This window comes from Artemia sp. Qi Xiang Cuo, chromosome 5 (genome assembly GCF_049724085.1).
Source record: "Artemia sp. Qi Xiang Cuo chromosome 5, ASM4972408v1, whole genome shotgun sequence".
Lineage (NCBI taxonomy): Eukaryota > Metazoa > Arthropoda > Branchiopoda > Anostraca > Artemiidae > Artemia > Artemia sp. Qi Xiang Cuo.
Window position 1 is genome coordinate 25327093 of NC_142798.1, and position 22903 is coordinate 25349995.

The following is a 22903-nucleotide window of genomic DNA, read 5'->3' on the forward strand; positions in this document are numbered from 1 at the left end:
CATTTGCAGGTGAGCTTTCAAAAACAAAAGAGATTGCCTATAGAAAAATCAATGTAAGTGTTAAAATACGTTAAATACAGCGTGGTGCAGGAGTTAAATTTTAGGCACAACGAAAAATGTTTCAGTATCAAAAGTCTGCTCATTCAAGTATTTGCAGGTGAGGTTTCAACAACTAATGGGACTGCTACCAAAATATTATTGCAACAGTTAAGCTGTTAAAATACTGCATGATGTGGGTGGTAAATTTAGGCATAGCGAGAAATATTTCAGTACCAAAAATTTCATGTTTTGTCTTCAATATTTGACTTTTTTCCTGAAGAAGGGAGGAAAACTTGTTATCCCTCTTATTTTTAAGTGAAATATTTTTCACTAAAAATTTATCGAAATTAATCTTAATAGTAAAATGTTATTTGAAAACAAATTTAAGGGAATTTTGGAAAAATAACCTGAAAAATTATCTAAAATTATCGAAATTAACAGACTTATTAATTTATAGATGAAATTATTAAAATTATATTAGAATTATTAAAATTATAGACGAAATTAACAGGGGGTTCAAAGTAAAATTTGACCCCCCCCCCCCCCCGAAATGTTTGTCTGACTCGTAAAAACGTAACAAAAAAGGGACATAAATAAATTTTTTTGCGTTTTTTAGGTTTGTTTGAGTAAACCCCCCCCCCCCCTCCAAAAAAAAAAACGAAATAAGTTCGAAAACGAAACGTGAGGTGATTAAATGCAGCATTTTTCTTCTGTTGCATTATGACAGGAACAGCAGAAATGCAAAAGTGCTTACACCAACATAACACCTTATGTTGCTAGAAGGCAGTCTCCATGAAGCCTTTCTTTTTTTTATGAACGCCGAGCAGAGCAACGTCTTTTATGAATCCAAGTGACATGCAACTATATCTAAATGACCCATTTGAAGTTTCGTATTTATTGTTGTTGGGTATTCCACCTTGACTTGGCAATCCTTGTTTAACTTCTCTCAAATCTAGAGTTTCGTTGTTATAAGGCCTTACAGCTAGTAATATAAGATCATCCAATAAAAGTCAGTTTTTTCCAATCAAACTATTTACTTGAACGGGTATTATAAGAAATATTAAGTTCCAATATTTCATTTATGAAAAACTCTGCCTTTTCATGTTAAATCAGATATTTTAGAAAAAAAAGGCATATTAGGACTGAATTTTCAGCAGGTCGCGTGAGGGTTGGTCTTAAGAATTCAGTCACGTCTTGGGGCAACATAATGTGGCCTTGAGAGTAAATTTAGCCATCAAAGTTCAAACGTACCACTGACCACAAAACCTTTAGCTTCCAGTTATTCTATGGCATTCCAAAAAGTAGATGACAAAATAGTATGTGATTAGATCAGAATACACTGTCCAAAGATTTGGCTTCGCCAGCTCTTTATCTTAAAAAAAAAAAACGCTTCGTGGCTATTTCGTGTCCTCCCTCCGCTGGCTTTGTTCATTACTGCCCACATACCCGACCGTCCTTGCGTGACATTTTTTTCCTTGTAATTTTCTACTTTTTGTGTGAAATCTTTGGACCTTTATAGCTGACAGCAGGGTCCTTGGTTTTAAGCACGTTTCACAGAACGTTCCCGTTTCTAGCTTGAATAGTTCAGCTGTTAATTCACTTTTAGCCCAGTTAGAAACACGCTCACACATAGTAAGGTCATTTTGTTTGTATAGATAGGAGGGGGACACCATACTTGTTGGAGGTAATTTCTGTTCGTTTAAGTTTTGTCTTCGTTGTCCATTGTAATTTTTGTTCGTTTTAGGTTCCATTCTTCAGTGATCCAATAAGCGAAAGGCCTTCACCAGCTTATATACTGGATCTGAACCATTTCCGTGTCAATTGTTCAAATTTTATGAATATTAATGTGAATTTTTTAGCACAAATAAGAGTATAGTTTTATTATTCCAGAGAATCGAATTTTGATGTTTATTCAAAATTTATAAAATTCATCAAGTTTAATGTTACCCATCAAAAGTTACGAGCCTGAGAAATTTTATTTGGGGGAAGGAAATTTTCCATGAAAGGGGAGCTGGATTTCTCAGCATTATTTAAAAAAACAATCAGAAATTAAATATAAAAAAAACAATTTGTTCAACTGAAATTAAGGACCAACATTAAAACTTAAAACGAACAGAAATTAATTACGTATATGAATGGGGTTGCCCCTTCTTCAATACCTCGCTCTTTACGCTAAAGCTCTTCTTAACTTTTAAAAAAGCTTATTATTCTAATTAAACAGCACTAGTGTTTCAGGAGTAATTCTTAAATAATTTGAAAAAAAAATCAAGCGTAAAGGGCGATGTATTGATGAGGAGCAAACCCCTTCATATACGTAATAATTTCTGTTCGTTTTAAGTTTTAATATTGCTCCTTACTTTGAAAAATAAATTATATAATAGCCTTTAAAGAATAGCCTAGGAGACTGCAATCAAAACTCCAACTCTGTATTTAATTATAGATTTTGTTTCAATTTGCTTGCAGTTCTACTGTTTTCTCTCTTTTGATGAACCTTCAACCCCCTCCCCTTTCCCACTTTTTAGTAAAAATCAACGTTTACATACGCACCTTATTATAAGTATTAAATTACGAGAACTAATTTCCTACTGGTTCAAGAATACTGTGCTAATGGCGCCTTTTTTCAGGTCTGGAACTTATATTATGACTGGGAATGGGGTAATGCACAATGGAACAACTATCGTTGATGACTATGGACAAAATTTGGATCAGCTAAAGGTATTGTTTTAGTTTATAGGGGTCAGTTTTAAGACGCATCAACTCAATTTTTCGGACGTTTTGCTAATACTTCAACACAACTTAAAAATATTATTTTTAAAGGTATTTGTGAACCAAATTCTGATTTATTTACTGGCGGAGAAACTTCATCAATAGTTGAGGGGCTTGAAAATGCTGAATTTCATTCCTCTGCAAAAGTAGACCAAATCCATCAGGCTTTTTTTCTGAAGAGCTATCATGGTAATTATAACTAGATGGTTTTACAAGTATAAATTTGTTCTGTATATACAATTACAACCAAAATGAACTACATTTAATTATGGTGCCTTAAAATTCCCTTTTTTCGTGACTTAATCCACTCTGTTTTATTTTATCTATTAGTTGAGTTGTTTGTTTTTATTACTAATTTTAGGGTTATTGTTGCTTTGTGATCATGATATTATGTAGCTTAAATGTGTGGTTTATTTCTGTTTGTATTTCTGGGCATACTGTTTCATCCTCCAACTCCTTATATCTCACATTTATTGTTATTATTATTTTCTTGTTAGTAGTACACCCCCGCCAACAACGCTTTTGTTGAGCTGCCGATTGATTTTGTTTTGTGGTTTTACGAAAATAATTTATGACTACTACTTATACCGAACCCTTGCTTGGACACAAAGAGCCAGGATTAAAAATACCCTCTTAAGATTGATCTGGCTCCCAGAAGAAAATTAAAAATCGGTATACAAATACGTCGTTAATCGTATTCCCTCTTTCTCTAAAAGTTGTTTGAATCTGGCTGAATCAAGCTTACAAGGCTTACAAAAATAAACAAAACCAAGAAAGTAACATGTATTTTCTACTTTAAAGGCTCACTGGTGTTACGAGTTGCTCCATAAGCTTTTACTCTGTAGTGCTTTAATTTAAGGTTTTTCTCTCTTTTATGACAGTTTCTTAGGCTCATAATCTGATTTAAGTAATTATTGGCATTTATATTACTAAAGATCGCTGATATTCCGATAAAAAGTGATTTTTCGAGTATGGTCTTTTTGAGTATGGCAAATAGATACAGACTTGTTAAAGGACTCAATATCGCAAAAAATCACTTTTGGAAAATTGGGATACCCCCTTTTGATTTAGATACTACATAATCTGTAAATTAGGACTCACCAAAGCATCGTCGATTTTAGTAGCTTAACGTTGATTGTTTACTTTTTCATTTCTTGTTTTCTTCCAATAAAAATGTCGACTTAATATTTTTGCTTGCCAATAAAAAAAAGTTTTTTTTAGAAAGGTGATAGAGTTGGAGTGATGAGGGCACATAGTGGCATGCTTCATTTTTACGTGAATGGTATTGATCAAGGTCCAGCAGCGTCTAACGTCCCGCCAAATGTGTATGGTGTCATTGACCTTTACGGCCAGGCTGCAGCTGCCACGATTATTGACCGAAATATGGTAACAAATGGCCAAGAAGAATGTGGAACTCCAGGTTCAATGATGACATCAAGCCTTTCGGCAAGCACTATGTATCAGCCTTCCCCTGGAGATGTCATAAATACGTATGTCTTGCTTTTCTTGAATTTAATTTCTTTTTTAATAGAATTACAAACAATGCCGAGCATTTGGTTTATTCATTAATAAACTACTTTCGTCAGGCACGTATCGTCGGTAACTTTACAGTTTCGTTCTCTGGTAAAATATGGATGGTAGTTTAATGAGTAGATATTAATTTACTCCTGCCATCTATTTTTGGTTTTTTAGTAGGATGCCGTTATGCAGAGAGCGCTATAAACATACATTTTTGGAGCGTAAAAAGTTGTGTTCTTTTAGCGTCAGATTCTTTCGATAGGTATTGGAGGTATTTCTCCGGTACGTAGACCCATAGGCTTCTTCCAATAGCGGCCGACTGAATGCTATGGGGCACTTGGTTAGAAACTTTGTTTTGTCCACAAGAGAGTTGATGCTCGCTGAGTTGTCTGTCCAAAAACTTTCCTGATTTTTTGGAGGTATGAAAACTTTCTGTCGTATGTTACCTTCTTTTGTTATAAATATAACGAATGGTATGGTATATGTAATATACCATCGATGCAAACGTCTTTCAACAATAATTATAAAAGATAAGGAAAAAAAAAAATGAAGAAAGAATTAGGCCTAGTATTGGGATAGTTGAGGTTGAATTTTCTTTTTTTCTTCCTCATGAAACATGCTGTCCGGTGGGGAATAAACTTTCCACTTAGTCTTTTGTAAGTCGAGGAAATTTTCTTCGTAGGTTAGGGAAATTAGAGAAACATTTTTGTGAAGACTATGTGAAATAATTCTGGTTTTGAAAAAGATGTAGCATTTCTATATAGACGGAGTTAGGGATGGTTGCCGTCCGTTTAGTCACACTGATTGTCGATTCTAGCATAACTTCAAAAAGATGTGACGGATTCTTCTGTCTATTTGTATCTTTGAAGATATCTAAGACGATGAAGGAGTGTAACTATGAAGAGTGAGTGTGACTTTCAGGGATTCGTCATATTCCAGGAGAATCCTGATTCGAATGAGGTGTAAAATTCCTATATAGATGAAGTTGAAAGGGAAGGGCTTAGAACAATTGGAAGGCTTCTAACTATACAGTTTTCACTCCTCATATGATTTTGACTTCAAAAAGATGTCCTGATTTTTCTAAATGTAAATGTGAAGCCTCCATTTTCAAATGGGCTGTAGGCATAATCTGACACCACAGTCTCTCAGATAACGCATATTATTTTGCATGAGACTTATTACTGAATATCTCCACTATTCAGATTGATATGGCTGCCTTGATATTCTTTGTGCAATTTCAATCAGGCAAGACAAGGATGGTGTCCCCGTCCTATCCCTCTATCCGTTTAGTCAGCAGAAACTGATACTAAACATCATAATTAGTGCTTGAACGAGCTCTCTCTTAACTTTTTACGATAATCCATTCTGCATGATAAGGCCAGGGGAAAGAGGTTGCTAAAACTAAATTTTGAGTTTTTATCAATTTAGTTCTGCTTCTAAAAATTTTTAAGAATTTAATTGGAAAATATTAGTATCTTGCTTGCCTGGATGAATGAAAATAATGTGGAAAAATTGAGAATATTTTTAATTTCCTTAGGATAAAACTGGAATTAGGGTTAAAAAGGCAGACTCAAGCAGAATAAATGTTGAATATTATATGACGAGTCTCTAGTATGAAGAAGAAATGCTTTCGTTTTTTATTTGATTTTTTTTTTTTTTAATAACAGTCCCTAACGAATCATTGAAACTCAGTTAAGTTCAAAGTCAACTTGAAATAATTCTATAATAAAAATTTCTATAATTTCATTTTATTTAATTTTCTAGAGACTTATGTTTTCATCAACTGCATGGAAGAAAAGCTCGAATCACTAATAATGGTTTAACAGCTTGTCGCCCCCATGCCATTGGAGAATTCAATGATGCAATTGTTATAACCAATCGTCCTCTACAGGATGGTGAAATTTTTGAAATTGCTCTCGAAAAAATGGTAGATAGGTGGTCTGGATCGATTGAAGCAGGTATAGCCACTTTTTTTTTCTTTTTTTTCTTAGCATCAGTTTGTGGAAGTCTAGGTGTAAATGGTTCTAGTTTTCTAGATACTTCTATTTTCTGTTTTGTTGTCTGTGATGTGTTCCTGCTTTCTAGATGTGACATGAATATCAAACCTTTGACAAAACTAAATCATACGAGTGTGGCTATAAAATAGCGAGACTGATGCCTCCAAAAAAGAATTAAGCATTCGCCAAAAGAGAACGACCGAAAGCTCGGTAGTGTGATACCTTTTCTTTCGAGTGAGGCGCCTCCCGTGTCTAAACAAATTAGTCTAGCCGTGGCCTTGGTTTGTATAAGAGCTGATGTTTTGTTTTACCAGAAAAATGATAAATTCAATAATAGAGCAACGAATTGTCGTGAAATTTCACATCTAACTTGGTAAAAGTGCTACTAAAACTTATCTTTTATTAAAATAAATGTATGGAAGTGTATGTTTATTACGTGCACGTGTTTTTAGTGGGTTAAGCGTTTCCAAGATGACCGAAAAGACGTTGAAGATGATTCACACTGGGTCGCCCTTTTACATAAAAACCAGACTAAAATATTGAAAAGGTCGGCTAACTGTTCGTGCCACTTGCGGACTGTAGGAATTGACAAAGAATGTGTAAAGCAAATTGTAAATAACAGTTTTAACATATAAAAAGTGTGTGCGAAAATGGTGCCTAAAATTCTTACGATTAAACAAAAAGAGGCTTGCAAAAAAGTTTGCACTGACACTTTGAATGCAATTGAAAATGCCCCCAATGTCTTGCAAAGTGGGATAACATTTGACGGATTTTGTTTTTTATATTTATGAGATTGTATACGTTCACTGGGTTCAAGAAGGTCAAAGTATCAGTGATCATTACTACCTTGAGATTCTAGCTCAACTCCGCGAAACAATACGAAAAAAAGGACCCGAATTACGGAAGATCATGTCCAGGGCTCTCCATCAAGGCAATGTGCCGGCGTATTTTGCATTGTCTGTTAATAAGTTTCTAGCCAAGTACAACATCCCAGTGTTAGACCATCCGCCTGATTCGCCTGACCATGCACCATTCGACTTTCATCTGTTTCCAAGGTCAAATCTGGATTAAAAGGAACAAGATTTGAGTCCGTTGAAGCTATGAAAGGAAAAGCGGCGCGCTTCATGAAGGAGCTCACAGAAGAAGACTTCCAGCACTGTTTCGAACAATTTGAAATTTGTATGGAGCGTTGTAGCGATAGAGGAAGGGTGTATATTGAAGGTGATAATAACCAAAAAGCATAAATTCAAAATAAATTGTTTTGCAATACTAGTCTCGTTATTTTATAGCCACACTTCGTCGTTTAACAAAGTTACTCATATGCTTTGTGTTTATTTGAATGTTTGATTGTGTTTTTTTTTATCTTTGCTTGCCTAAATTTTGATGACTATTTAGTAAAACAAAAAACAGAAGACAGAAACGACAACCCAAAGACAGGACTAAGCCAGCAAATTAAAGAAAACAAATTTTTTTAGTATAGCATATTGTAGAAACGTTTTTCTTCTATATATTTAACCAAGTGTCATCTCTGCACAATGATGCAGCAAACAACAGAGATGGTTAATGCAGTATGAGTGAAATCTGTAATTTTTGCTGTTTGATCTGTTTAAACTCGTCCTCTATTATCCATATTTAATTTAATTTTTTTTTTCCTACAAGACTTTCCACTGTTTTAGTTTCCACTGCGTTGTTTCAATTTGGTTATTAATTCCCCATTGTGTTTTTTTTTATGGCATTCGTATCAGTTTTTCAACATGTTTTATTCTTGTTGTATGATAATACTCTGTTGAACAAACAAGTAAAATATTAGTGATGTACGTGTATTTCTGGATTCTAATAGTCCGAAGTTTCATCAATCTTTGTGGAAATTAACTGTGTGAGACTAGGATATAGGGAGCTCTTTCTAACGAAAGTATTTTGACAGACATTGTGTTTTGTTGTCAATAGGTCCAAGGTTATCATTATTGTTGCCTGAAGACTTTTGAAAATTCTTCAAAAATTAAATCTAGATTTTTAACAGTTTTTCTTATGAAATTATTTTAACATTTCGCTATCCCATAAAAAGTATGGCCGCAAAAATCGTATTTGGTTGTTTTAGCTTTTGCTTTCAATAACTACATCACAGGTTTTTCTACCACCTCTATAGTAATTTTTTCCCACCTCCTTTCCTGTGAGTGGTTCTAGCCTCTTTACTTTCTAAAACTAGCAATAACATGTCTATACATAATTTTATGTTTTACAGGTGGTTTTAGGGAGCAAATGAAGTAGATAGAGAAAGAGAGAGGGAGGGAGAGAGACAGAGAGGGATTAACCCCTCACTAAATTTTATGTAATTACTGATGACATCTAAAATGCTGCTTTAATAATAAGTACAAACAAAAATTCAAATAAACATGCAACTTTAACGGTTAAGTGGTTGTTATTGATAAAAATAAATTTAGGGATTCTGGGTACATCGCTCAATTTTAAAAGAAATATACATCATGACATTGTATCATTAAACAATTTGTTAAAGTAGTTTATTCTGAAACTGAAAAGAAGCTGAAACAGATTGAAACCATAAGAAAGGTTTCTAACGTAGCGAAATCTTCAAAAAGCTGAAGAAAATCAGTATAAATACAAGATTTGGAATTTTTGAATTGGATTAAAGCGAAAATTTACCTTTTTTGGCCACATTTTTTTCCAGGCTTCTTTGAATGAAGTTCAGGATGTGGGTTTTTCCAATTTGGTCTAGAGGTGGTTGTGATGATAGTTTAAAATACCATATTGATGGAAAGCATAAAAACGTTTTATTTTTTAGGGGTTACCTTGATTCGTCCTGAAGAGCTAGATTTCCCGAGTACGCTAACAGATATTGATTATGACACTTGGATGTTGAGCGGTTCATCCCTTATGAGAGACGGTGAACTAATCCGTAATGGCTACCCGTGCGATCTGGATTCTCTACCAGTTGGAACGCGTCTGGGAATGGCTCGACACGAAGAAGGTTCTCTTCATTATTACGTAAATGGAAGGGATCAAGGACCAGCTTTTAGCTATGTTCCTCCGGGTAAGTCTTTTACAATTTTATCTTAGGAAGCAAACTTGCGCTTGTAAGACGCATTTTTGAGGTAACTTTTCCGTTCTTGTAAAATTATTGAAACGCTCTTGGAACAGAAACTGTTTGGAACAGAAAAAGGAAATGTTTCCAAAACCCACGCTGCTGAGATTCAATGCTTAAGTCTTTTTAAATTCCCGCTATAAATTGCTGCCTAATAAGTTGTTTTATAGATAGCGTTCATGCCAGTCTTTTTAATACTTTTTTTTTAAAGAGCAGTGGCGAAGGGCAAATATCAAAAATATGAATACTAAAGACCGGCATGAATGCTATCTATAAAAGAACTTATTATGCAGCAATTTATAGCGGCAATTTAAAAAGACTTAAGCATTGAACCAGCAGTTTGAGTTTTGGAAACTTTTACTTTAAGCTAGAAAAAGAAGAATTTTTAGTGGAAACACTTGATGATAAAGGTTCTCCCGTTGGATAATATAAGAACTAGGATCATTATACATATTTTAAAGTAAGAATTGTTTTCTTAACATGTCTCCTTATCAGGTGACACAAGGCTAAACAAATACCTCAATTTCTCCTGAAAATGCCAAGTGAGAAAACAACTCTTAATGCTTTTAAAAAATGGATATCTTTGCAAATGCGCATTAGAACTTTGACCTACATTACTGCTATTACTAACAACTCACTGCTGCACCAAGCCGCCTGAAGCCAACACAGCTACGCATGCTCCTCTTCCATCCCAATCTATTCAAAGCCTCCCCCATTACACCTCCCAAGAAGTTCTAGTTTCCCTTTAATCTTTCCTTACGACATCCTCCCACCCCATTTGGCGATGACCTCTTTTTCACTTGGCCCTAGATGGTTGCCCAAAAAGGGCAATCTTTGGCAATCTTAAATAAAATAAATTGTAAGGTTTTTGTACCTCTCAATTGGACGAACAATATGGGAGTTCTAATCTGTAGGGAAGTATGAAGGGTTTTCTTGTGGAGGAGGGAAGGGGAGGGGGTGCTAACTTCGAAATGAAATTCAAAAGATAAGCAAATTATATAGAATAAATAAAACATTATAGAAGAGAACTCATGAACTTTTTGCGATATTATGGGGGCACGTGTGCAAAGGCCCTTTCCCCCTGCAGATGCTGATAATTCTTAACTCAGTTTTAGGATTTTTTTTTTTTTTAGAGTGGGTACACTTGACGTTTTCAACAGAATTCCTGAGGTATGTTCAGTATTGCTCTGTTAGCAAAGCAAATATTTTGGGGTGAAATACTAAGGCTTTGAAACTGGCTGAAATTCAATACACTTTTTGACGTACATATATTTGTCGCAGTGTCAAGTCACTGTGCTCTTTGAGTCCCAGACTTTTCTTTTTGTGAAAATTGGATAGAATTGTATTTTGTATCGCTGTTTTACTTCTTTTTATAGGGAAGGGGGCGTCTTAGGTTAATTCTGTACGGTCTTCAAATTCTGTATAGGTATCCCCAAATGTATACCATATTAAAGGTATGTATGACTACTCTTCAACTATCCTGTTAAATAAAAGTTATTACTTTATGTTTGGGTGTATAATTGAAATAATATATAATTTATTCGTTTTAGGATTGACTTTCAATATCCTACACAATCTATTTTCCTAGTACGCTCAGATTTCAACATGTACTTTTTCAAATAAATGATAGTGAAACCGAAACAGTTATTTCACAGGCATTCTCCAGATTGTAATATCAATTTATGGCTTGTAGGAAAGCTACTCGATTTTTTATATGCTATCAGCCTGGAAAACCAGAAATGATAGAAGTAAGAAATTCGGTCTGAGTAAAGTTTAGAGAGTAACTTGCTAAGTGAAATCGCACGTACGCCTTGCATGTCGAAAAATGTCCGCTTTCCTGGAGGGAAAAATGAAACTTCAGAGCTAGTTGTATTGATTATGAAAAGACGTCTACTTGAGCGAGTCTTCGTGCCTGTTTTGACTAGAATGCCAAAGGTGTGTTTATTTTTGTATGTGTATTTTTACACATATAAAAATGTGTATATACTAAATGTGTATTTTTTATATCATTAGTTATCATTAGACATGTTTCTCTTGTGCACAGACTGCCTTTAAATTTTCATACACAAGCAAAAGGCCAGAAATACAGTTAGCCACTTTTGTTTGGTTTTGAGTCATTCTGTATATTATATTTTTAAATGGGGGAGGGAATATCAACTAAAGAGTTTGGTATTAAAGTTGACCTAGTTCACAAAAGTAGCTTTTGAGATTCAGACTCCGAGAGCTTAGTTTCTATCTCTCTTTTGCTTAAACATTTCTCTCCCCCTGCATTTTGGACGCAAGAATCCAAAGCGTTTATATTGCATAGGCTGTGCACAGCTTGAGGCAGTCACTGAGGAGAAGGACCTGGGGGTCATTGTTGACAATGAGCTAAAGTTTCACTGCCGCATACAAGCTCAAGTTTCCAAAGTAAACCGAGCCCTGGCGCTCATAAAACAAACATTCACGGCCAGGAAGCTATTTTTGGTTATGAAACTATATAAAGTCGTAATCCGTCATCACCTAGAATTTGGCATGACCTTAGCTTCTCCCCACTGTTAGATGGATGTGAAGGTACCTGAGAGTGTTCAAAGAAGAGTGACAAAGCTTATCACTGCATTGCAAGACAAATCCTACGAGGAACGTCTCAATCCCCTCAAACTTGCTACTTTAGTATATCGCAGCAAAAGTGGAGACGTAATAACAACTCGTAAGCTGCTCCAAAAAATGACCTCTTAAGTTATGTTTTTCTCCATTTCTCTCAACCATGACAAAAGGACACCAAGCAGCTGCAGGCCAACCATTGCATCAATCGAGAGCGCAAACAGTTCTTCTCAGTCCGTTCTGTCCCACTCTGGAACAGCTTTTCTGGAGTCACCGTCCAATCTCAAACCCTTGAAGCCTTCAAGATAGGAGTTGACCAAAACTGGGCCAACGCTGAATAGAGGCTGAACTGGGATGTCAGATCATAACATAGAAACACCACCAGCAAGATTTTCTCCAGGAGGTTGAACACCACCATATTTCGTTGGACATGTCATTTAAGGTAATTTAAGGTAAAGTTTTTTTTTTTAAGGCCAATGGTGTTCATTATGGCATTAATGGTGTTAATCACAATAACTGTGAAATTAGAGATGTTTACTCCTTTTTAGGTTGTTTTATTTTGAATAGAAATACATACAGTGAGTTTCTCTCTGAGGGACTGAAATGAAATAATTTATTCCCTTATCCAGGTGTATATGCTATCATTGATCTCTATGGACAGTGTGCACAGGTTTCACTCATACATAATCCAGTTCCACGTCAAGGAATCTCATCATTAAAAGGAAGACCTGGATATGATTTAACAATGGATGTCGTTATTCCTCATACCTTTTCTACGTGTTGTGGACCAGGAATCATATTGAAAGGTACTTTTTCTCCTTCTCTGCTTTTTCCATAAGTTTTCTAGTAAATAAGTTTTCATAAAAAAAATCTGCAGTTTCCAAATGACTTTAAAATCTAAAAACTTTTCGGAAAAAAATTATGATTGTGTTGTAAGTTCAATTGTGTGAATTGTTGCAATAACAAATTATATACAAATTTAAAGCTTTCTTTTCCAAAGCCTCTTTTCCTGTATTAGATCTACATTTAATGTGCATCTGTCTAATGTCATTCGCCCTATACGATAGTACCTTGAGGCCTCAATCATCAATACGCTACAAAGCTTGAACGTTAGAAAAGCCTGCTGAATTAGAGCTGTCACATTTTCTTTTTATTGGAAAAAATATACTTTCGGTAATGCAACCGTTATAAATATGTGCCTTTACTGTTGTAGAAGAAAAGCATTCACAAAATGCTAACAATGAGGCGTGCGATTTCTGTATCTGGCCCTGCGGCCGAGAAAACTTTTTTGTTATGGAGTGATTTGACGAATTCTTGGGGTCAAGACGTGTATTGTGGCCTAAGGTTTTTTGTTAGGATTGTCATTTTAGAGGCTTTTTGTCATTTTTGTGTCTGGGACGGGGGCATGCGCCTCTACCTTTCTTGTTTTGATTTCCATGCACCTTGGATCCCAATAATCCATAAGGACCAGCTGGGAGGGTTTTGGGTCAGAGCAACCGCTGCTAGAGACGCTGCCGTACTTCAAAATAAAAGAAATTGAAAAAGCCGTGTAATAAACCATAAACATCGAAATCTAAAACCTTTTAACTTAATCCTTCATTCATGAAAAAATTTTTGGATATCCATCTAATGTTATCTTTTCTTTTTTCAGTTCCAAACTTCAAAAGAGTGTTTTTTTTTTAGTTTTTAATGAAGAGAATCTATTTAATCATTTGTTTGTGATTATATATGGATTGCAAAAAAGTCACCTTTTTTAGACGTTTTGTTTGTTGTATGTGACCTAGATCCACTGTGACAGCTATGGGGGCCCATCTAAACGCTGGACACCCACCTTCAGAAAATTGGGGAGGGGGGGTTGGGATCCAGGTTGCTTTAATTTTGGTAAATTCGTACCGAATAATCAAAGTAAATACTTTATACGCAGTTTTTTTTTTTATTCCTATATTCACGGTGCCATGTACTTAAAGGCATCTGCTATGCCGCTATTCCTTTACCTTTTACCTTAACCTCAAGGTTTTAAATGTCTGTTCAACCTTCTTTTGAAGGAGTAAACAGAGGAATTTGCAGGAATAGTATCACCAGGAAGATCGTCCCAGATAGAAGTGCAACTCCGGATGAAGCTGCTCCTCAAGTACTCAGTTCTTGGCGTGTCCTATTTTAAATAATTGGACCGAGCTGCCTGCCTTCACGTCTGTCTTGTCGGTTGGACAAAGGGAAAACAATGCGAGAAAGCTCCTCTGAGGGAGGTGAATTTGTGTAGTTGTAGAAAACAGTCATCGACGCTGCTTCAAACCTTACATTTAGAGGCAGGAGCAAGTCATGTGTAGAGGCGCAGCCTGCCCTGTTTGCCTTATTCTGAATCTTTTGGATTGGTGCCAAGAGCGTTTTTTGCGCACCAGCATATAGTGGATATCCATATTCAGCTGTGGGTCTGATGCAGGACTTGAAAAGTGGAATAATCGAGCTGGATAGAAGAAGGTCTTTACAGCGAAGGGTAACCTCGGGCTTTCTTGCGCAGGACGTTCTCAGTCGATCAAGGTGGTTATTCCAAGAGAGATCGTTCGAGAAATGAATCTCCAGTAGACGAAGCTCGTCGACTCTCTTTATAATTTCATTTTTGAAAATGAAACTGGGGTGTTCACGCGGCATCTTTGATCGGGTAATTAGAAGCTCTTTTGTTTTCGATGCATTAAATTTCATCATCCGTGTATCAGACCACTTTTCGACTTTAGACAGATCAATCTGTTGAGAAAGGGAGGCTTTAGTTGGGTCTTCGTTTTTTGGGACGGCTGTGTGTGTCGTGGTATCGTCGGCAAAGTGATGTAGAGGACTTGCAAGGTTGTCTCCCTTGTTATTTATGTAGATAAGGAAGAGTGTTGGTCCTAAGACACTGCCTTGGGGAACCCCTGCTTTCACTGAATATTCGCAGGAAATAAACCGGTCGAGGACAATCTGCAAGGAACGATCTGAAAGAAAGCTCTCAATCGCTCTCAACAGACATCCGCTAACACCGTACGCATGGAGTTTTTTTGCACGCCACGATGACATACTTTGTCGGACGCTTTGGCAATATCGAATGACAAAAGTCTCGTACTTTTCGTACCCCATTACCAGAAGTTCGATCCACTCCTGATGCTGGGTGGCTAGGCAGTCTAATGTCAAGCGTTTCCTCCAGAATCCATATTCGCGATCGCCTAGAAGGTCGTTTGATTCTAGGAACTGTTGAAATGTTTTATTGGAGACGCTCCCATAGACTTTGCCAACGCAGGAGAGGGGGCTAATAGGCCTATAGGGGCCCATGCTCGTTGGATTGAAATCTGGCTTTAGAGAAGGTATAACAAGGGTGGATTTCTGTGTTTGTGGGAAGGTTCCGGAGCGTAAGCCTATCCGGAAAAGCAATGACAATGGTCCAGCTTGTTCGGCGCTGCAAGCTTTGAGGACAACATTTGGTATGTTGTCAGGATCTGTGGCTTTGGTCACTTCAAGATGCCGCGGAATGCGAAGGATCTTAGGAGCAGAAAAATTCACACGATCCAGGACAGTACATGTTCGATCTCAGAAATTTGACACTTCTCTACCGTCTTCATCCAGATTCGAGAATTCGGCAAAAGCCTTAGAAAGTGCTTAAGTCTTTTCCTGTGGGTCTTGTACCACAGTCTCGTTAATCTGTGGAGAAGGAATTGAAGTCCCCTTGGACGATGGTAAAGCCCCCTTGACAATTCTCCACCAACCCTTTGCCGAAGCATGCTGAACCTTGGTGGCAAATTTCTTCTTATACTGAACCCGGGAACTACCGAATCGCATGAACTGCATCTTTGCGTGTGTTGATGAATGCAATCCTGGTCTCTTCACTCTTTGAAAGTAGCCATGGCTTGTGTGCCTTTTGCTTTGCTCCGATAGCCTTCTTACACCGGGCGTTGAACCAAGGTTTGTCCATACTGGATGCCTGGATCTGCTTTGAGGGGATATGTTTTTCAGTAGAGTCAACTATGGCCTGCTGATACTTCTCTGCAGCTTTCTCTGGGCCTTCAAGGAGAAAGGCTCTGCACTGCTGAGAACAAATAATGTTTCTCAAACCGTCCCAATCACCTCTTTTGTATAGACAGATTGCCCGCTCATGCTTTATTGGAGGTGGAATACGAAGGTTTTCACGTGCAATGACGGCAATGTGTTCATTTCTGAAAGCATGAGTGTCTACCTTAAAGGACTCAGGTGATGTGTAAGGAAGAGGTCAAGGCGAGAGGATTCATTTGGACCGTGATATGTGTCAAAATCTACAAGTTGTTCTATCCTGTATGAGAGAGATAGATCATACAAGTCCGACCCTTCCTTTTCAGTATTTTTGCTGCGAAGTCACACGCATTGATTGACGTTGAAGTCTCTATGGAGGATAATGATAGATTTAGTGTACTTGCCCCGAATGTATTCGAGAGAGGCTTCAAGGTGGCTGGTAATCTGGCAGGCTGGATGGTTACACACGGTAGCAACAATCACGGACTTATTTGGGAGGGCCACCCTAACCGACAGAGCTTCTTTGCCTGCTGAGTCTGGTATATTTAGGCATGAATATGGTATATGGCTCTGTAGATAAACAGCAACACCTCCTCCTCCGTATTTAGCGCCGTCACTACGTTTACGATTTCGCCTAAGGAGCGTGTATCCTTGTATGGCAACCTCACTGCTCTGTATGCCAAGGTTGTGATTGGTCTCAGTGATGCAAAAAATGGACGGTTTGACCGAGTTCACTAAATATAGGAACTGGTTAAACTTAGATCTGAAACCACGTACATTGCAGTGGGCCACTGTAAACAGGTCCGTTTGGATGGTCGGTTGACGTGCTAAAGGTCATCTACAAAAGGGCTGTTGTGTCCGAGACTTTTTACTATTATCAATCATAACTAGGTAAAGGAAGCTTTGCCGGGTGGTTAGCCCGAAAAAACCCATGCATTCATTGCCATGCATCATAAGACAGAGAACGGTGCCAAAAGGCACCTCATTACCGCATCTTCAGCATGGAGGTGGTAACCTATGATGGGTTAGGACTCGGCACAAGTGGCTCCCATCAAGACTTGTTGAAGAAATGTTGCACAGATAAAAGCCTGCTGACGTGTAATGGTAAGTTTAGATGCAGTAGTATAAAGGTCTTTAATCTCTAAAAGTCCTGAGTACTACCTAAGTTTGGTAAATAAGTTCTGAGAATGCACTGGCTAAGCATGATCTAAGAAACGACGGAAAATTTTCGCCCGTGAGTTCCAATAAAATAATGTAAACACTTCGGCCGAGGAGGACTGGTGAAAGTCTTGGACAAAATATTTGCATTATTTTCTGTTTTTCACTGTCTTTCCACATTCATTTGTTCCGCGTTGTTCTTTTTTTTCTTTGTAAAAACCTTAATTGTAAAGCTGCCTATTTCCCATACCCATAATACAGGTTGATCTGACAAAGAAATCTAATTTCCTCTACTTTTTTATTATTATTATTATTTGGCAAGTGATTTTTTTTTTTTTTTTTTGTTCAAGGATTATCAGAAAAAAATCGCTTAAATCGCGAATGTTATTCCCGGTTTCTTGGGACAAGTAGAATAGCGTTGGATAAAAATTTCGGAGATTACGTTTCTTTTTTTTATTGTTACAATATCAGCAGGATGACTAGTGTTTAATTTATAGAATTGACTTTTTCAACTTGTTAACCAGAGCTCAATTTCTATTAGCGAAAAAACACTGCACGAATGGTTTGCACGCATAGTTCTGTGTTTTTTCAAATACCCGATCCCCCTCCTCAAGGTACTTTTGAGCTACTTCAGATAATGCTGAATATAATTGGGAAAAAATAGTTTTGTATCGTCAGAAATATTAACTTTCCTATTTCCCTATAGCTCCAGCCCAGCTCCAAATGGGTACTGGGGAAGGTAAACGGGAAGGGTATGTGAGAGTACAGGATGTCCCCATCCCTTCATTCCACTTCCTGGCTAAAGGGCCAAGAAACGAAGATCAGAACATATCTTTTGTTTCCCGATAACAAAAGCAGAATTTGACGTTTTAATTTATGTATTTTGCTATATGCGGCTACGAAAATTTTACTAAAATCAAGCCTCAAAATACAAGTACTAATCTCAGTTCTGATTAAATATAAATAATAGTACAACAATTCAGAAAAAATCAACCTCAAGGATGTATTAAGCATGGACAAAAAAAAAATAAAACAGCTTGTTTTGTTATTCGTGTTTCTATGTTATTGAAGGAATGTCAAATAAAATTACAAAATACTATTATTACCATCCAGAGGTTCCACATTTGACTTGAAAATTCTAGCAGATTATTAATTTTTTTTTTTTTTCAGCAGTGGAACTCTGGTCAAATAGCCCAACAATCCCTCTTTGAAAAATCTAAGAAAAAAAATCTTTTAAAAAATTCAATCTCCTCTTTGAAAAAATCTAAGTTTTTTTTAGAATGAATTTGTATATCTTTAAAGTATATGCTTGATCTGAGGGTCTATGTTGAGTTGACGAGTCTTGAAGCTTTTGAAAGATAATGGAGGATATTGTTTTTAAACTTAAGTTCACCAAATTGACAAAGAGCTCGTTTAACACTTAAAAATGCTTTCAATAGTTTTCTTGGCAAACAGAAAGCTGGTAACTGCCAAAACATTATTTTGTGGCTTATCACTTCCCATAAGTATGAAGCACTTTTGCATATTATAATAAAAATAAAAAAAATTTATTTAGTGTTGTTGATAAGGAATACTTAAAGCTGTGTGAACAACCTGAAAAATTTTGTCACGAGAACGAAACTTGGGATTTTTGTAGAAAGGTTCAGTGGAATTTGGTCAAGTAGTATGGCTGTTGATCTTGGTTGTTCAATTCGTCAGAAACATCCATCGCAAATGAGAAAAGGAATGACATTATAGAAATAAGTTGCCCCTTCTAATCTTTAATTAACAATTCCGAATGACGTTTTGTATGAATATTTATTAATTTATGAAGCATGCACTAATCTAACAACCTAAGCGATCTTTTCTCGTTGTTCTTGTTCGTTTTTCGATGAGACCAGAAAATTAAGGAAAACGGTGAAATGTATATTCCTAAAAATATATATCTGCCTGTTTGATGTAAAACTATGTTCTGACGTAAAACGATAAATTAGGTAAGGGGGGAACGACCAAATTTAATTTTAATTGAGTCTAATCAAAAATATGGAAATTAATGTAATGAAAACAGTAATTACGGTGAATTATGCTAAACTTTAAATGTGGTGAATCTATGGAAAACGGTCAATTGATGTCACTAAGTGAATTCCGGGTGGCTTGTCTGTTTAAAAACAAAATTCCCATTAAGTTCTGTTGAGTGAAAATTCTAAGATGACCGAGACTCAGAATAATTCACAAGGTGCATACATAGTCTAGAAGTTTCAGATCCTACCCCAATGAAATATTGTTTTTTTTATTTTAACCAAAAAACAGAAATTTTGGTTCAATGTGTAGAGGGGAGTTAACCTCTAACATTCCCTCATTTTGAATAATAGATTTGGGATAAACATGTAATATGAATATTAAGGGGAGAATGGCTCTCACCTATTATTGTAGAAACATTTCCAGTGTAAGGTTTACTTTTGCGTGATGTTATTAATGCCGTATCTAGTATTATTTTTTTTTTGGGGGGGGGGGGGGTTACAAACGGATTTTTTTGGGAGGGAGGGTTTAGAAAAGGATTTTTTAAAAATTTAAACGCATAAAAAATGGTTTATACTTATTTTTGTCACATTTTTACAAGTCGAACAAACATTTTGGGGGGAGGGGTTCAAACCCCTTAACCCATCCCCCTGGTTACGGGCTTGATATTACCCATCAAAAGTGACAAGCCTGAGAAAATTTGCTGAGTTTTTGTCAAGAAAGGTGACAAACACCCCTAAAACATCAAGTGATCTTAATGAAAATCACACTATCAGATTTAGTATATTAGAGAACCCTGTTGAAGACGTGTCAAGCTTCTATGTTCGAAAATTTGAAATTTTTGCATTTTTGGCCAGAAGAAAGATCACGGATGTGTGTTCATTTGTTTTTTTTTTTTGTTTTTTTTTTATTTTTTTCCCAGGGGGATCGTATAGAACCAACGATCGTAGGAGATCGGGAGAGGGCTCATTCGATCGGAAACCAGAAGTTCTAGTACTATTTTTGAGTGACCAAAAAGATTGGAGGGCAGCTAGTCCTCCTCCCGTGCCCCTTTTTCTCCCAAGTCGTCTTATCAAAATTTTGAGAAAGCCATTTTGTTCAGTTTATTTGAAAGGTTCAATAACTATGTCCTTTGAGATAATATGACCCCCCACAGCCCCTGGGAAAAGGACTGTAAGTTATAAAATTTACCCGTTGTTTACGTATTCTATTTTTCGGCGAGGATGAAATCGTCCAGACGGAATTATACGGGGGGGGGGCTATTTTATGTTGGAGGAACTTTTCACGGAGGAGTTTCCCGCGAGGGGGGAGTTTACCGGCATTACTTAAAAAACAATCAGTAATTAAATAAAAAACGAGTTTTTTTTTATTTGGAAGTAGGGAGCAGCATTAAAACTAAAAACGAACAGAAATTATTTCGTATATAAAGGGGTTGCCCCCTCCTCTACTCCTTGCTCTTTACGCTAAAGCTTGACTGTTTGTCTCAATTTCTTAAGAACGACTCCTGAAACACAACGGCCGTTTAATTAGAATAAGAAGCTATTTAAAGGTGCTAAAAACTTTAGCGTTTTGAAGAGCAAGTTATTGAGGAGAGGGGTAACCCGTTCACATACGGAATAATTTCTGTTCGTTTTCAGTTTTAATGTTGCTGCTTACTTTCAGTTGTAAAAACTTGTTGTTGTTTTTTTTTTGTTATTTAATTTTTTTAGTGGTAATTTTCATTTTTTTAAGGATTACTATGCAAAAGTTAAACTGTAGAGTAAAGGTCAGGGGGAGTCGGGGAAGGATTCTCCATCACATTTATATTACGCCAGATATAATATTGAAAATGAAAAGAAATTAATTTTTCTTAAACAAGTTTTTTTTTTAATGTGACAGTTAAGAGTGACACTAAAACAAACTCACAGTTTGACTTTTATTCACCGATGCTTCAAGGACGAATACTCTAGTAGAAGAGCAGCGTGATAAAAAGTTTTTGTTACGGGGTATTGGAAATGGAAATGGGGTAATGGAAATATTCTACAAATAATAAGTCTTTTTTTTAAGTGTTTTGGAAGGCAATCGGTAAATAAGAAAGGCTATATTTTTTGCACTAAAAATGCTGTCAGTTAATTATTAGTCAAACTTTAACGTAAAGAGCAGGTTGTTGAGGCCGCAAAAACCCTTAATATACAACATGATTTCTGTTAGTCTTGTTAGTTAATCTTCCTTGGGGAGGAAAATTTCTGGGGGGTGAATATTCCAGGGGAAATGTTATACTGGGGGGATTTGACAGAATAACTATACGAAATTCTTTTTAACTGTCTTACATTCTCTTTGACAAATTTTTTATGTTGAGATGTTCTGGAGGAATTCTCTAGGGGCTTTTTTCGCGTGTTTTGTTTTCTGGAAAATAATTTCCACGGAAGCATTTCTGGAGTGATCGAGAAACCAATTAGAGATTAGAGTCTTATTTAAATGAAAGAATGCTAAGGAGAATTTTTCAGGCTGAATAGTCCGCAAGCAATTTTACAGGGAAGAGGGTTTCTCAGCGAGGATGGAACTGTCTGAAGGGAATTTGATGGGTGGGGATGCACTTTACGTTGGATGAAATTTCCACGGAGGGTTTTTCCGTGAGGGGGAGGGGTATATTTCATAAACGGTGAGCCAGATTTACCGGCATTATTTGAAAAACGACCATAAATTATTCCATATATGAAGGGTTGCCCCCTCCTTAATACCTTGCTCTTTACGCTGAAGTTTAACTGTTAGTCCCATTTTTTAAGAGCGTGTACTGAAGCACGGGGAGCGTTTAATTAGAATAGGAAGCTTTTTTAAAAGTGTTAATAGCTTTAGCGTAAAGAGTAAGGTATTGAGGAGGGGGCAACCCTTCGTATACGGAATAAATCTGCCAAAATAAATATACAAATTTTGTTTTAATTTTCATGTACGGTGAGCCAAATTCGAACCTGCATTAGTTGAAAAACGTTCAGAAGTTAAATTAAAAAAAAAAAAAAAAATTTAACTGAAAGTAAGGAGCAACATTAAACTTAAACGAACAGAAATTATTCCGTATATGAAAGGGACTGTCCCCTCCTTAACGTCTCGCTCTTTATGCTAAAGTTTTTATTGTTTTAAAAAATAGAGTTGTGACAAAGAGTCAAACTTTAGCGTAAAGAGCGAGGCGCTGAGGAGGGGAAAAGACCCTTTCATATACGGAATAATTTCTGTTCGTGTTAAGTTTTAATGTCGCTCCTTACTTTCAGTTAAAACAAATTTGTTTCCGTTATTTAATATCCTATATGAATATAGTCTTTTCATCGGGGACATGAAACCTGAGTGTTGAAACTAAATTTGATTCTTATCATTAATCTGGCTTAGATGTTCTTGTGTGTAGTCTGTGGCGGAGTGTCACTGATCAGGGCCTCTTAGGGTCTCATACGGAAGAATTTACCACTCGTATAGGGATTACTTCTTACTGATTAAAACATGTCATTTATTTATTTTTATTTACCTTGATGAATCTATCAAATTTGTCTGGTATTCTGGGGAAATATCATGTCATTTTGTAGGAACCTTACAGGAAATAATATAGACTAATTTAACTGTCCAATTTATTTTCTATTACTTTTTTTCCTTTTGCTAAACCTCTTCAATATTATCTATTAAAATGTTGGTGTCCAATTCTTCTTTCATACTTCTGGCTGGAGATATTTTTTTATATCTGACACAAAACAAGTGATTGATCCAAATT

General features: G+C 36.3%; 1 protein-coding gene across 4 annotated transcripts in view; it reads left to right on the forward strand.

The window, feature by feature from the left end:
* LOC148951976 (neuralized-like protein 4) overlaps positions 1 to 22903 on the forward strand; it is a 69221-nt gene that overhangs the window by 41976 nt on the left and 4342 nt on the right. For all 4 annotated transcript variants that reach the window (XM_089089453.1, XM_089089454.1, XM_089089452.1 and 1 more), the window contains exons 8-12: positions 2664 to 2754; positions 4027 to 4295; positions 6088 to 6281; positions 9121 to 9369; positions 12633 to 12809. In XM_089089453.1, the coding sequence (XP_088945579.1) occupies positions 2664 to 2754; positions 4027 to 4295; positions 6088 to 6281; positions 9121 to 9369; positions 12633 to 12809 (980 nt within the window). The remainder of the gene's footprint in view (positions 1 to 2663; positions 2755 to 4026; positions 4296 to 6087; positions 6282 to 9120; positions 9370 to 12632; positions 12810 to 22903) is intronic.